The sequence below is a fragment of the Saccostrea cucullata genome, unplaced genomic scaffold, assembly GCF_032062105.1.
Source record: "Saccostrea cucullata isolate Sc308-1 unplaced genomic scaffold, CSIRO_AGI_Scuc_v1 ctg180, whole genome shotgun sequence".
NCBI classification, from domain to species: Eukaryota; Metazoa; Mollusca; class Bivalvia; order Ostreida; family Ostreidae; genus Saccostrea; species Saccostrea cuccullata.
In genome coordinates this window covers 163192-180186 of record NW_026936265.1, presented here as the reverse complement: position 1 = coordinate 180186, position 16995 = coordinate 163192, and the positions used below count along the sequence as shown (strand labels likewise).

The window sequence follows — 16995 nt, the reverse complement described above, 5'->3', positions numbered from 1 at the left end:
ACACCTGTCAAATTTGTTTGGCACAATGTAAGAAACAGAACGTTTGAGACTTGTAAGTCTCACTTTTGGACCTTGACTATCCTTTAGTACACACTATTTTCTTCATTTGATCAAGTTTAATTGAAAGTAAATCAAAACTGTAGATTGGGTACCATTTTGGAAAGAATATAATTATCTTATTTTAGTTACTATAAAAATATCATAACATCAAAATGATAAATCAAATACAAAGAATTGTGTACTTTAAAATAGCATATAAGTGTTTCTTTAAAATAAATTTATTAAGACTATCATACTTGAAGAAAATCTAGCAGAGATAAATACAGTCAATAAGCATGATAGTCGATGCCAAATGGTCAAAGGTCATCACTTAATAGTCTGGCTTTACATTATAATCTTTTTAACAAACTACATAACATAAATACATGTACCTGCAGCTTTTTAATCTCTCTCTTGAGATCGGCTTCATACTTCTCCTTTTGATTTGTGTTTGCTGCATTGTGCACCTGTAAAATCAAGTTTCTTACATTGAAACAGTAGTTTTATTAAAACTTTACAATGACAATTATTCCTTTTAATCAAACTGTCACAAAGTTTTGTCTTGATGACTTACCTTTTGCCAGATGTCTTCAAATGACTCTACTCCCTCTGTTACTTTTTTGAGGCATCTGTCAATTTCACCTTCAAAAACAAAACATAAAATCTATAATTTATATGGAAAGTTATAGGTACACTCCCTGGTCTTGTAAAGCAAACAAGAGAAGAAAGTTCGTAAATGAGACCATTTTTATCTCCCTTTCTCCAATATATAGCTTTTCAACATTATAACGAGACCAAGAAAAACAAAGTGGAAAAAATATCTCAGCAGATTGTTTTTATCACATATTTCACAAACAGATTACTTTAATTTTACCATTTCATATTCTATGATCTGAAGCTGAGTCTTTCTACTCAACATCATAGTGCAACATAAAATATTGACAATAATGCAACATTCCTCATTGCACTTTTTGGAACAACACAAGTCTTCAAAGACTAAGTATAATTTTCAACAGACAATAAATAATACAATTAAGTTTAATGACCACACATACTTCCATTCTTAAATACATTATTGTATTAGGGTTAGTCCTTGCACATTATTCGACTGATTAGGGTCAGTTTAGCATTTGCCAGAAGATTTCGTCTAAACGTCTTAGTCCTTGCATACCATCCGAGAAATAAGGGTTAGTGACTCGTTATTTTAGATAAGTTAGGAAATTCAGTTGTTTCTGTAATTTTTCTAAGATATAATTTAGCTTCAAGGGCATTTCGTTTGTTTGTTTACATGGAAGAATGGCTAAGTCTGAAAAAAATGACACTCAGCATGCGGCGCACGTGCTTTGTTCAGAATTATTCTTTGTTGATTTTTCCCATGAATAAACAATATATATATTTTTTTCAGAGAACGAGGTTAAAAATTTCGTTTAAAAACGAAATTTTAAACTTAACTTTTAACCGTAGAATTCAATTTTGGGGTCAAAAGGCAAAAAAAACCTTGTTTTCAATCGCTCACGCGATCTCACATATATACTGAAGTTGCCTTCGACGACACTACATTTTAGCGCGGTTTTCTGGGGACCGGTAAAGTAAATTCGTTCCAGTGCATTTGATAGTTTTAGGTGATTGGAATACAATAATCAATTTAGAGCACAATTTTGCACACTAAAAATGTCAGATAAGAATTAGGCAATTCCATTTTCCCCTGAAAATTGTCTCTGAATTCGGCACAGGTTTAAAAAGCTCTTGCATATCCAGTGTATTAATATAGAAAAGGGGTAAACATATATATCACTGTGCTCAAACATATGATGATGAATGATAGAAAGTCAGAGGTTTGTGGTGATTATGGTGATAACAACACTTACTATCAGATCATTTTGGTCTATTCCTTTGTTAAAAGTTTACATTCAATTGAAACACATTCCATCACAATTTCAAGAAACCTTTTTAATTTGCATATTGTTTTTCATTTATCTTCATGAATTTAGGTACATTATGTAACAGAGTATTTGGATGTAGTCTTACTTTTTGCATTCTATCTAGAACTCCTGTTTTGGTAGGTGTTGTGATAAAAAAATCAAATTGATAACAGTGGCTAATCTGATAATCACCACATTTCATCATCTGAATTCCATCTTGCTTCTTAAAAAAAATTGCATGACCTCATGCTATAAACTGCAAGGATGTTTGTATACATATTGTAAATAATAAAATTGCCCTTCTTTCCTGGAAGCATATGAGTGATATACATTGTGTATGCAGAAAAAAATTGGGTCATTCATATCTGCAAACTTCAATGCAATCTTCTTCTATTGATGCTTAAAGAACAAAAGATAATGAGGAAAACTTGCGAAAATCAAAGAAGGGCATTTGTTGAGTCGCATGTTTCCTCACCTTGTAGCTTCCGCCTATCAGCCATAGCTATAAGTATTCGTAGAAAAATGATAGAAGCATGCTACGATTATGATTTGGTACCAATTCAATGCCCTTCAGGTACCAAATTGATCTCGCGAAGTAATGTTTAAATATTCCCAAAGTATCCAAAATGGCTTCTTTTCTCGAAAACTGACCGCATCACCACCATTAGATATCAAGGTTTTTAAAAATATAGTTCTTTGCTCAATCACAATAAACTTTAATTTTAAAAGAATGATTTAAATAAAAATGATGTAATGGTAAATAGTTAGTGTAATTTGTAACAAGTTTGAGGATATTTGTTTAGTTTTTTGATTTCATTCTTCTTTGTATTATGGACTAATTTTCGCCCAACGATATCAATGGAACTATTTATGGAAGTCGTCGCAGGTGATTGTGGGACAGTTTGTTTACGCATGTGTTGGAAACATGCATTTCCGATTGCCCTGACAAGTCGAAGGGAATTTATTTTTGCATTCTAATGATGCTCTAAAAAATTATGAACGTGAGTTATCATTACTTGTCAGATATTTTGTATACAAATTACCCACTTTACAATTTTCTATGTTTTCCCCTTGACCTATTCTGTATTTTTGGATGCATATCTGAAAAATGATTTGTTTACATTCCATTGAAAGCTAGTTAAAATATAAATGAATATAGAATTTATCAGTTTATAGCTTATCACACCAATTGCATGGCTTCTTTAATATCCGGAAAAGTATAAATGTGCACACGCCGGGATTGGGAAAGGGGTGAATTCAATCATTCGGCTAAAATTTGTTGATTTCAGAATTGAATAATTTTCTAATTTTTTCTCTTATGGAGGTAGGAAAGAAAATTTGGGACAGACTTTACTTTACCGATCCCCAAATCCACAAGATTTGTGAGCTTATTGCACTTTGACATAAGATTTGTGTAATTCAACTGAAAAGGATTAGTCTTGCACTCACTTGAAAGATTATGGTTAGTCCTTGCAGAAGATTTTGATTGATTGGGGTCAGCCACAAGAGATAAGGGTTAGTCCTTGCACATGGGTTAGTCTAGCATCTGCTCGAGAGATTTAGGTTAGTCCTCACATACCATCAGAGAGATTAGGGTTGGTGTCTTAATGTTCTTTGGATGAAGTAATTCAGTTGCATCTCTATTTTTGCAAAATCTTAACTCATTAGTCACCTTCAATGACATCACACTGGTTTGTTTACATGAAAAAAAAAATAATACTAAAGAAATGGCACTAAGCATATGCTTTGTTGACAATTTTTTATGGTAACGAAAGTAAAATGTTTTCGATTTAAATAATATGTGCTGAATCAGATCTATTTTATTTTACTGGGCAAACAGTGTGTCATACTAATGCACAACTCAGTTTGGACTGTTACTGTTTTAAAAAAAATCAAACCTTCAAGTCACTCATTATGTAATTTGTAACATGAGGACAGAATCCCACCCTTTGCCAGGCATGTGTTTTGCAATGTAATTCAGGTTTTCTTGCACAAGTAATTGATATTTCTTTTATTTAGAATGTCAGCTAGAAGTCATGTAGACGATTTGAGTCTTACTGGCTCTCAGATATCAACGAGATCATCCCTGAAGAAGTCCTCTTCAGCACGTCAGCTGAATCGCCCCAGCTCTGCATCAAAAACCCAACAGGGGGTGGGCAAAATAATGTCTACTTCACTTCATTCCTTCACAATAATTTTTATCTAATAAAATAATCTACTTACTGCCCTTAATTTTGTTTTACGGATGTTAAAAGGATATTTTTTATTTGCTTAGTACACATTTTTTTAGTCCCCTTAATGTTACATGCCAGTGTTTAATTGCATTGATGTCAGTTATTTCATGTATACTGATTTGATTTTAAAATTTTATTTAATATAATTTTAGAATGGAGCTAAATCTGAGAGTGTTAAAAGAAATACCTTTCAAGGTAAGATACAAACAAGTTTGTAGAATGCCTAGACAACTTTATTGGAACATTTCAAAAGTGATGTACTTTTCTTCAATGAGTTGGCAAAGAATTAGTATTTGAAAATATATAAAGCAATCAATTCACACATGCATGTGTCACTCTTACTATTTCTTTTAAATTGTTTAAATCCCCTTCTCTTTGCTTGTTATATAGGTCAAGGTAATATAAGCCAGAGAAGTGATTTATCCTCAGTGAGTAGAAAAAGTACAGGAAAAGGAAAGTCACCAGGGTAACTAAAAGTTGTTTTCATTGTATTGAAAAGTTGCTGATTTTTCAGTGACAAATGAAATTTTTTTTTTTACTCACATCACTGTCTCTCATTGTCGTCTAAACAACAGCTTTGATATCACTGAAGATAACAGATTTATCTTTTTATGCATGTTTAATTTTTATGAATTAGAGAGGACTTTTTAGCCTTGTTTGAAAGTTCAATTCAACCAAAGATAAAAACACCTGCTGCAAAGTCCAAAAAGCCTGGACCCAATGCTGTTAAAGTTTTATGGCAGCAGCCTGTAAGTATCTAGACTCTACTTTCTACAAGTCACGCATGCTGAAGTATTTTTAATATCTTGTCTTCTATAAGTAGATGTTTGTATCTGAATTGCAGCCAAAGAAGTGTCCTTCTGATATTGGAATGAATGGAGATGGGAACACATCTCCCAGTCCTGTACAAAATGTATTTCAGCGACACACATATCGCAGCACTGATGACGAATCCGATGAAGATATTCTGTCCTCCAGTTATAGCAAAATTCAGGCCTTACAACAGCTTCAAGCTCAAAAACAGAAACCTCCTTCCCCGGGTGACATTTTGGGGAATCTTGATGCCCTGGTGAGGATTAAGTCTCCAACAGGAAATAAAGACATTAGTGATGATGTGACAGGAATTCACAAACAGAATGTCCCTAGTTCTAAATCAAGTAGTGTAACTAGGGCTTCTAAGGGTGCTAGTAATTCTGTGCCATCATCTAGTGGAATTGCTAATAACATGGTTGTGAAAGGTAAATCTCCAAGGACTTCTTTTACCTCCATAGAAAATTCTTACCAGAACATTAAACATAAAATGCCAGTAAACCAGGTGAAAGAGAGGCACATAAACAGTGGTGCTAGCAACTCTCAGACTTCTGTTGGTAGGAATATAGCTGAGGACTACATACAAACATTAAACTCTGCTGCTACGAAAATTCAGCGCTATTTCCGTAAATATCGACAGAAAAATGTCGGTGCAACGGGTGATAGTGCTAGACAGAAAGCCGGTGCTGCTGCTCTGAAGCGTCTGATGCAGCAGAAGAGACAAGAGGTCAGGGACAGTCATAACAAACTGGACTTGTCACTACTGTCTGAGGAAGAGTCAGAGAAAAAGAAGATGGAGGGTAGGAAGAAGACTCGTGAGGAGAAGGCCCGACAGGCGAGGTTACAAGCCATCCAGGTGTGTAGTTAACTTAACCCACAAAGAATGCCTTACACTTTATGTGGTAGGCCAGGCAAAAGTAATTATTAGATTAAAATTTGCTGTAGAGAGTTAGCATAGTTACACACTCTCATTGAATTAGCCAAAGATTTGTTGTGAAAACTTGTAAACTGTTGACTTCTGTATTTATATAAATAATGTACTCTTGTAGGATTTACATAAAAAACGTGAAGAAAAACGAGAGGAAATCAAACGTAAAGCTGAGGAGGAAGTATCATATCTACAAGCCAGTGGGAAGATCACCAAAACTCCGTACAAAACAAACCTAGGGAAGAAGAAACAAGATAAAACTAAAAAGGAAACTAACAAGGAAAAGGATGACAGTGCTTCTGAGCCTGCCTCCAGTTCCCGATCAGTGCCTCAGAGTTCCCGGTCAGCCCAGTCTAGTGCCAGGACAGTCAGCACTCTTAGAGGAGACCAGACAGACTCGGAACTTGAGGTAAACATGTAACAAGGAAAAAAAAAGTAATGTTTTAGTTAAGTTGCTTTAAAGGACTTCTCAAAGGACTTTATGATATTGAATTGTTTATTACCATTACAAATTTATGGAATACAAATAAAGGTTCTGAATACTATATACAGAGTTATTTTCACCCTGTCACTTTTGCAAACAATATTGCCCTGTTTTAAATTCACTCAGTCACAGTTTCGTTTAAGAAATTATACTGTGTTCTTTAAATTCGCTCCATTTTAAATTCCCCCAAATGTAAGTAGGATGAAAGGGGGCAAAAATAAATCAGGGGTGAAATTTTCCTTGTAAACAGTATTGGACTTAAAGTACTAGCAAGGAACAGCATTATTTGAAATTTAAAGAAGAAATAAGATTTTGCTGCCTATTTAGTCAGCAAGTAATGTGCAGCAGGTGGACACTAATGGGCTGGACAGCCACAGGGAAGCAATTCCAGGCAGTGAGGCGGGGACAAAGTCCACACTGAATGATCTCCTGGAAACTCTGAAAAAACTGGAGGAAGAGGAACACCTAGAACCCCCCAAACCAGAGAGGAAAAATGCTTGGTGTAAGAGTTATGGCCCTTTCATCGTTATAGAAATAAATGTATATTAGTTTCACGTTTTTGTATAGATATGTTTGAAATCCTTGTCATTTAATTATTTTCTTCAAGATCTTTGATATTAGTGTTTTTTTTCTGATTGCTAAATTAAAAAAAGAAGACTTACAGGAGAAATATGATTTGAAAAAAGTGGAGAAAAAGCTATGATTTATACATTGTATTAGAGGATGAAACTGTTTTCATTCAGAATAATTTCTTTTATTTTTTATTACAGTGGATGAGATTGACAAGGAACTTGACAATAGTAATCGTCTGACTGAGGATCGCTTAAGGGAGCTTGGTCAGTCCAAAGATGGTCCAAGTCACAAAGAAAGCTACCTCTCCGATGACAAGCTTCGCAGCATCATGTCCTTCCTAGATGAGGTGCAAGTGTCCGACAGAATCAGTGCTGTAGAGCAGGTACCAATAGAAGTTTGCTTTGTGAAGATAGACAATACTGTTAATAGACCCTTTCACGATAACTGCGGTACTGCTCTATTGCAGGGCAAAATGATATACTTTGGTGAAATATGATGTAGAAGCAAATGTTTAAAAAAACGTCATTTAATTATCTATCAAAAAAAATCCATCAAACAATTTGCCCTGCAGAAGAGTGGTTCCGCAGTTACCGTGAAGGGGCTAATCAAGTCAGATGATACTGATTATAGCAAAATATTGTTCATCAGAGCATGTCATTGATGTGTTTAACAAGCCTTTAGATAATCATTTAAATAAACAGTATTTGTATGTCTTTTGCAGGAATTGAACAAGGTGTCACAAGATTTTGAGATCCCACCTCCCCTAGTCCCATCAGCTGATGAGCTGGCTGACCTTGAGAATGCCCAGGCTACAGCTAACGAGGTGACAAGTACCGTTCTCTCCCAGAGACTGGACCTGGAGGAGAAAAAGAGAACCATCACTATGTTACAGAAAGCTCTGGTTAGTAGCTAGGATAAAAGCATCAAATGGACACTCTGTATATACCGTATATCAGGTTTTTTCCGCGTCATGTTTTTTCCGCGAATCAGAACCTAAATCAGTATATTAAATTTACGCGAATCAAATTTTCACTATTTCAAAGTCCCAGTGATTATATTATTAACAATTGTTTAAGCCTATGAAGGAATTGGATGTAAAATGTAAAGTCATAAGCTTGGGCTACTTCATACGGGTGAGAAACAGATCGATCGACCTTCACCTCGTCATTTTCGGAAGACCCGCTCAGCTGATTACACACCTGTGTTGCGTACTAACTATCAAAACCACAGATATTATTATTTTAAGATTTAAACAATCATAGGTCATTTACTGTTCCAAACTGACCAGCAGCTCAGGTATAATTAGTTTAATAGCTTCTCGCAAGGATCGTGACCCATATAATTAGCTAGCTTGTCAATTAGTAAACAAACAATAAGGGCTTATACCTATTACCGGTATCTTGCGCTTGTCCTCTAATACCGCTATTTCTACCCCCTACGATATAAGTATTAAGAAATAAATCTACTACAAGAAGAAAACTTTGTATTAAATTTAGCAGCGATGCGGAAATTGGACGTCATTCCTGATATACGGTATATTTGCATGCAACGCAGAAATCTTTCACCTTACATAAATAAATTGAAGAGCCAAAAGCACCCCCAAAAACATAATTTAAGAATTTATACAGTGGACATTGCCCCAAAAAAGGAGCAAATGAACTTTTATGCCTGAAGATTGATCGTTAATCAGAGACAGCTTGTTTATGGTCACTTCTGTTTATATCTTTATATAAAAATAATTTTGGTTTTTCTGAGACTATGTTTATTGTTAGGGTTTTATGTTAGGTTAGTAGAGGCAATTTGTCCTTGTAAGAATTTTTGGTTTCATTGATACATTTTAATTTTTTTGAATGCAAATTTCTGTGTTTTATGCCAAATTTAAAATTCATTTTTTGGGCCTCTAGAATCAACAAAGAGAACTAACAATCAGGCATGCCAGAGAGACAGAGAAGGAGATGAAGAAGAGGTTGGATGTCCAGAAAGATGAATATGAAGAAACAATCAAAAGACATCTATCATTTATAGATCAGGTAGCTATTTCCTGTCTGCTTTCTAATCTTGGATGCAAATCTATAATGTCTGAATCATCCATTGGTTATTTATGGGCCTTGCAATATACTGACAACACAGAAATATTTTACCTTACATATGTAAAGTAAAGAATTTGTATCTAAAAATTATGGATATTTTCAATTTGGTAAACATCGGTAATTTAACGGTTGAACGATTTTCATACCATAACCGGAAGTCAAGTTTGAGTCTGCTTAACAGAAATTAAAAATTGCATGTTTGACAAAACATTTGGCAATATTATGGAGTTTGAAGGGTTTTTTACTGTTCATCATATCTATTATATAAAAATAATTTTGGTTTTTCCCGTAACGATGCTTAGGCTTTTTGAAAATGGCTTAAATTTTATTGTTAGCTGGAAAATTTCAATGTAAAGGTGATGGAGAGTTGCTGATGCAAAAATTTACATTACGCCTCAACAGGGTCTTATGTATCATATGCATTAAGGACAGTTTTTGTACCGGAAGTTTCTGGGTGGTGACACTGCTCTAAATTTAAAATTCATTTTCATCTGAAAAACGGACATTTAAAAATGACAAAGAGAATTCTTTCAATCAGGCATGCCAGAGAGAACCTAGAGAAGAAATTAATCTGCAATTGTTGTTTAGGATGTTCACGTTTTACTTGAATGGCTGGAAGGGGGGTGTTTTAAGAAATGTTACTCAGTCAAAAAAGATAAACATTTAACATTTTTATCAAATCTCTGATGTTCTGAAAAGTGAGTTTAACCTTACTGTAATCATTTTTGAAAATCATTAGATTAAAAAAATTAAACACTTGTAGATTACTGCTTGTTGCGTTTCTTTTGCGTTTCAGTATAAGATCATTAACATATTTTTGACAGCTGATTGACGACAAGAAGAACCTGAGTGAAAAATGTGAAATGTTGGTCAAGGAGCTCAAGACAGTGGATAAGAAGTACCAGGATAAAATAAAGACCATGGAAGAAAAGTAGGAGACGTTACTTTATATTAATGCTGAACATGTATCCATATTCTCTGTAAACAAACATCTTTGAATTATTTCCCTTTGTAGACATTCTATTGATATTCAGAAGATTAAAGATATGCATGAAGCAGCAGAAAAGTTACGACGAGAAAGATGGATTCAGGATAAGACAAAAAAGATCAAGGTATTCTCATAAATGCTATTACATCTGTTTACCAAAAGTCAATTGAATAAATATAACTGTGCATTCACATTTTTACAATATTTTCATTCCTAGTTGTCTAAATCACTCAGAGCAAAAAAGACCATTTAACTTTTTTTTGTTGTAGGAAATGACTGTGCAAGGGTTGGAACCAGAAATTCAAAGACTGCATATAAAAATGCTTTGCTGCTCCTAGAATCAGATGAGAGAGCTGCTCAGCGGTATGTTAGAATGACGGAGGAACTACGAGACCAACTAGCCAAAGAAAAAGAGGCAGCCTGTGCCAGGGAAAGGGAACTAGCTAAACAAAGGTAAAGAGTTTACTAATAACTGATATACTGTAAAACCGTATTTGGCGCACTACATTTTAGCGCCTTTGGCGCAACCCCTGTGTGCTAAAATTTATTGTGCGCTAAAGGATTTCTAAATTTTTTTGTGTGTGTTCAAAGCTTTTGCATAAGTACATGATATATCACATTGGATTTTATATACACACTAGCACTGCACATGTTTCTTCTGCCAAATTATAATTTAATTAAACAATGTTATCTAGTTGTTAACCGATTATTATTATTAGCAAATTTGGTTCTGCAGATTTATCACCTCGAGGTATGCAATCAAGCATGGTGATTGAGCTTGGTCCTGAAGTTCTGTTTTATCTAAGTAATTTTCTGTCGGTGCATGCATTTTTTAATATGATTTAAATTATGCCCTTTTAATTGAAAATAGAAATAAAATAAATTTTAATATTGTACCATGTCCATGTGATAGCAACAAGTACCGGGGTAAAGTTAAGTGTTTTACTGATATACATCTCTGTTTCCGTTTGACTAACCAAAAAGTCCTACGCGTGTGTCACATTTATATATTGTACTGACAAGTGCAAGTGCAAAATTTAAGATTCCCACATGCGTTTGCGCTAATTTTTTGTTTTACAGTATATTAAAGGAAGAGATTTTGAATTGAAGTGGAATTTTTACCACTGTATAAAGAAATTGGATTAATCTTTGTTGTACCTAAGTTCAAATCTCCTTTGAACTTGATAGCCAAACATAAAACGAAATTAAGAAAAGACGTCGCCTGTATCAGGAGGTCCAGGAGGAGAAGGAACGCGTATCCCAGCAGGCCTCACGACAGCGCACCGAGCTCGACAAGCTTCAGAGACAGCTAGAGGACAGTCACGCTCTAGCTCTGGCTGCCATGAAGTCCGAGTTTGAGAAAGCTAGGGAAGAGCAGGAAAATAGGCACAATGTATGACCAACTCGCCATTTACAGAAATAATGCTAAGGGCTCTTCCAGAAAAAATTGTATGGGGGGATTGGAAGGCACTTTTATTTTTACTCCACCACCATACATTTTTAATTGCTTTCTCCCCCACCGCCCATCCAATTAAAAATGCTTTTAAACAAAGGTAAAATAATTGTTTAAAGAATTGTGTTTTGTTATGCATATATACATTAAAATAAAATGTTATGTACATTACCATTTGCACTTTATGCAGTTCATTAAAAGTTTTTTTTTGAAAAGAATTTAGAGATATTTTTATGAAAATTTAACTGAAACAAAAGTTTTGTAAGATTTTTTCAGCTAATTTTTTTATGAATTCTTTTGTAACACAGATTAATTTTTTTGTGTGGTAGTTAAAATGTTGAATTGTGTAAACAAATCTCCTTTGAAACTTGGCACTTGTTTCTGAAATATATTTTTAAAATTCGAGTGTTAGGAGGCGTACCAGCAGCAGAGGATTGTATGTACTGACATAATACATGTATATTGGTTATATATAAACCAGGTATTTGGCATAAAGTAAAATATTTGACTTGTAAACTCCATAGTCATGCTCTAAAATATTTATTATCAGAGGCCTTTTTTTTCTACTTTCGGTTTTACAAACAATCTCTCTGATTGTTTCTCGAATTTACAATGTAATCTTTGCTGAGACAGCTGGAAGCAACAAAGGAACACAAAGTCACGCTCTTTACACCATGTGCTTTTATAATTATCTGCCTTATACTTTCACTTTCAATGTACACACACTTCTCAACTGTTTTGGACATTTTTTTTTAAAAATATCAGTATTTACTGGCTTATACAAAATGAAAGGAAAGAGCAGGATTAAATAGGCACAATGTATATATCGAATGCAAATTCTCTTAATTATATGAAGAAATAATGGTAGCCCTAAGTATAATAAAAATATGTTTGCTAAGAACTTTTTTTTAAAAAGAATTTTACTTTGAAAAAATAAAATCAAGGTTATTTTTATGAAATGCTTAAAAATTACAAATTATGATTTAGACTGAAATTCGAGAATTAAAAGAAAGATTAGCTGTGGAGAAAGCATCATGGGAAGAGAACTACATGAAAAAGCAAGAGACGTGGATGTTACAAAAAGAACGTGAACTGAAGGACCAGGTGAGACGAGACAGGGACAAGGAGATAGAGTTTGTTATCTCGAGATTGGAGGAGGATGCCACTGCCAGCAGGGAGGAAACCGAGAAAGCTGCAGATAACAAGATAAGGTGGGCGCTAAAAGTGTGAGGAATGGGAGACAACTCTGTTTTCAGAGAGAGTGCTAGAATATCATTTATAATGGAACAAATACCTATTGTAGTTCTTTATACCAAGTATTAAGTACTTTGAATATAGTTTTTGTAATTTTTTGTACAGATTTATATGAACTACAATGTTTTGTACAGATTTTATTATATCTATTGCTACTTATTGAGATCTGTTTTATAGGAGGATAAGAGAGAAGTATGAAATGGAGATGAAAGACTTAGAAAGATCAGAACAGCAAGCTCTTGAAAAATACAATGAAATGAAGGTTAGTGACAGTAACAGCAATTAAACTGAGGGAGTTGGGAGAGTATTAAGCTTTATGAAAGTGAATTTATTTATACGAAATGTTAAAACAGTAAGTAAATAACTAATGTAAAATGATATGTTTAGTTAACTTGTATTTCAGATAAACCTAAAAATATAAAATTACATAACATAACATTTATTTATATTAATATAAAAACGGCAGGCATGTTATGTCAGACCTCGGAGATGAATTTCAGCTGACTATGGTTATAATAATAGTCACTTTTTATAAAGTTTTGGCCTGACAAATAAACTATGATAATAAACAAATTGTACTGTAATAGGTAGTTACTGTATAGGGGATTAATTTCACGGGTTGTAATTTTCACGTTTTCCTTTCATCTGACACGATCGCGGTTTCTTGAATTCGCGGAATTGATATAAAATAAAAGTTACCTCCTTTTCTATATCCGTTTAACTTCATGTAAATGACATCAACAGGGTAGGTTAATAAAAAGTTGCTTAGATTTAATAAATAATTGACGATTAATTAAAACAAGTGCAGTTATAAAACGTCCTTGACTATAAACGTCTAATAACTTTCCTATATGCAATTACGATGAGTGCATGGACACCCCAAGATCTTTAATACAACATCAACGCGGCGAAAAACCACTGGACGGTAATAAATGTGTTAATGTAGGTCAACGAAATAATATCCTTCCAAAATCTTCATTAAGTTCGATAGTTATTTGAATGTTTTTAAAATGTAGATAAAAATAAATATGCATGATAATATAGGTACATGTTACAAATACACGTTGTAACATTTGTTATGCATGGGTTATCAAAACCATGGCCCACGTTTTGATTGACGAAACATGTAGCGTTGGCTATTTAAACAGCTTTTTAACAAATACAGGTTATTATCTGCTTATTAGAATTAAAGTAAAGCGTAATAATTAAAATAATTGAATGACAAGTACTACTCGTAATTACTGAAATGACCATGTACTGCAAGTACATGTATATAAACCTATCCTAGTTTATTCAAGCTCAAATTTCCAAATAAAACATGGAGATTATTGAAAATTTATTCACTGTTTCTTGAATTCACGGGATTATGAACACTGTGAATAAAGCGAATATTGACACCACGAGTTATTTTCCCCCTATATAGTAAGTGTAAAGAGCACTTATTTTACTTGAGTTTTATTCCTAACAGTTTATATTAAGTGCAGTTGTACCTGATTTTTCAGGCTCGGTTGACAGAAGTGAGTGGAGAGAATGAATGCTTGGTGGTCAAACTGAATCAGAAGGATCAAGAGATAGAAAATCTACAAGAGGTAGGAGCTGACAAGCTTCCAATGATGTCATACAATAAAAAAAAATGTGGTCAATTTTACTATTACTCTGTTTTTATATCATTTTCTTCTAATGTGTTTTACCAAGTTGGTTTTCAATCCCTCTTACCATTAATTTTTCACCATTAAAGCTATATATGTACTGTGGATTTATTTTAATTGTGGGGGGTCAATGTCATGGATAAGCAACATTTTACTTGTTCATGGGGATGTAATTTTAATGGGTTAATTGTTCATACAGTGGTTCAATGAATCAAAAAGTTTACAAAACATTTATGGGGATTCCATGGGTAAGGGTAACACACAAACATTGGTCTCCCTCGAATGATGATTCAAAAGTGTGCATTTATGCAATATAGCATTATTTATTTATGTATGATATGCTGCAGGTACAATACATTCAGAAATTTTAATTAAATCATGTATTTTTGAACAGTATTTGTTTTTTGTTGCAGCTTACAGACAAGATGCACAGAGAACGTGACAGGGTTTCAGACATAATTCGACAGGAATTTGCAGATAGACTGGTGGCAACAGATGAAGAAAACAAAAGAGTTAAAAATGAAATGTCAGAAATGAAGGCCAGACATCGGATAGAGCTAGACAGATGTAAAGAACAGATAGAGGATGTACGGAAACAGAAAGACGAGGAAATGGAGGAAGTCCACAAAAGGTGAGGCCCTCTACAGGGAGTACTGCTAAAGCTTAACTACAGTAACTCAATTATGTTGTGTATTCTGTATGCCAATGGACATTAAACTTATATTGAAAAGAATAATTGGCTATTTTCAAGTTCTAGTTAGAGAAAAGATGCATTAAATCCAGTTGATTTGGAGCTGTAAACTTATATGGTCATTCAAATAATATCTGAAATGGTCCTTAAGTGTGTCAGTGCACATACTAAAAGTTAGTGACAAATATGTTTGTATGTAGTAGTGGTAAAAAAATACACAGAAAATTTTAAAAGTCAGTAACAAGTTGAACGAATAAAAGTGACAACTTAATTAATGGAATCACTTGCTAACAAATTTGTTTGAAATAGATTCATGAATTATTAGAACTGTTCTATTGCAGGATAACTTTATATTATATCTAAGTTCTTGGGACATGATGTAAGTAATAAAGAATGACGTTTTGTATTGATTAGGGTGAAGCAGGCCATTGTGAAGAAGGAGGATGTGGTGACCCAGTTAAGGGAGCAGTACAGCGCGGCCCAAAAGAGAGCCGACCATCTGGAGGGTCTCCTACAACAACAGAGGAAGCAGTTATTGAGCAAAAAATAAAACAAAGGAGATCTCAGGAGAGCGGTCAGAGCCATAACTATTAGCCATTATAGGGCAGTGATAATGGAAGATAACTTACTGATGTTGTCTTTGACAAGCAATGTTTCCGCAGAACAATGTTGTTGCATTAATATTAGATAAAGCATCAAGATGTCATTGTAGACCCTCACACAAACACACAGGCATAAGCCAATATGTTTACATGAGTGCAAATACAGACTCTTTAACAAGAGGGGGCATATTGAGTTCATTAAGGTGAATTCCTACCCTGTAGATGTACATGTATTTTACATGTACTTTGACATCTTATATGTCAAGAAACATGAACTTTCTGAATATATTTTTTTTACTTTTAGACATTAACATGTAATTACATGTATCTTCAAGTGCTAGAGTGTTTCTACCTGAAATGCTAATGGATGATGGCTTTTTTTTACTTAGGAAATATAGGACAACAATTATATTGGAAGTTTTATGATTTCTATTTGCTTTAATTTTGTCTCTTAATGTAATATACCAATGAAATGTGATGTGAACTGTAAATCCATCCAAAGTCAATTCTGTGATATTCCTTTTGAAAATTATATGTATGTAGCAGAAATACACGGTCTATTTTTACTCCATTACCAAAAACCTTATTTTTGTGGTTTTTAGATCCTAATAAGTAACAACCATTGATATTCTGGATGACACTTTGTTAAGGATTTAGTTTTCTTGAAGAATTTGGTACACAAATGAAACAGGAATGTTCCTGCTTTTACAGTAGATTAGGTTTCTGTCTGAGAGGAATTTTTATTTAAAGCTTACCTCTGAGCAATATATATTTTTATTTAAATCTTGAAAACATATCCAATGTGGTTCCTTTGTCAGTATTTTTTTCTTCTATTTTCTTATTTATTTATTGATCTGAAGATTTGAATCTCTAGTGAATCCATCTCATGCTTTAGATCGGTTGTAGTCGGAATGTTGTGGTTTTAAAAAATTGAAGTACCATTCAAGAAGTAATTATAGAAAAATGTTGTACTTAAAACATTCCAAATTGTTCCTGTAGAGCAAGATAACTTTTGTTTTGATGGCCATTTAGTTATACTATTTGTATTATTTAATGATTAGTTTTCTTTGCGAGTACATGTAGTTGGGATGCTGGCCTAAAGTTAACAATTTTGTTTATGTTTTAGACTTCAATAAATTACAGTACAGTATTAACTTTGGTTTCTCTTGTCCGTACATGAGCAGCTATCAAAAAGGAGTTGAAGTGAATATGCACAGTCACTGAGCAAGTGAAATGTACATAGTCACAGAGCAATTGAAGTGAATGTGCACAGTTGCT

General features: G+C 33.7%; 1 protein-coding gene and 1 long non-coding RNA gene across 2 annotated transcripts; one reads left to right on the top strand and one right to left on the bottom strand.

The window, feature by feature from the left end:
* Positions 1 to 430: 430 nt before the first annotated feature.
* Positions 431 to 2621, bottom strand: LOC134245173 (uncharacterized). The gene is made up of 3 exons (XR_009987364.1): positions 2437 to 2621; positions 614 to 681; positions 431 to 506 (listed from the first exon to the last, which is right to left on the bottom strand). It is a non-coding gene; the product is annotated as an uncharacterized LOC134245173 (long non-coding RNA).
* A 240-nt stretch (positions 2622 to 2861) lies between these two features.
* On the top strand, positions 2862 to 16871 carry LOC134245172 (centrosomal protein of 131 kDa-like). The gene is given in 21 exon segments (XM_062727430.1): positions 2862 to 2962; positions 3981 to 4113; positions 4348 to 4390; positions 4586 to 4661; positions 4833 to 4944; positions 5040 to 5861; positions 6055 to 6342; positions 6745 to 6919; positions 7188 to 7372; positions 7712 to 7891; positions 8895 to 9020; positions 9905 to 10011; positions 10096 to 10192; positions 10338 to 10392; positions 10395 to 10524; positions 11239 to 11461; positions 12509 to 12732; positions 12953 to 13037; positions 14278 to 14364; positions 14838 to 15055; positions 15530 to 16871. Coding segments are annotated over 20 exon segments (3501 nt in total). The 5' UTR covers positions 2862 to 2962; position 3981; the 3' UTR covers positions 15666 to 16871.
* Positions 16872 to 16995: the final 124 nt, after the last annotated feature.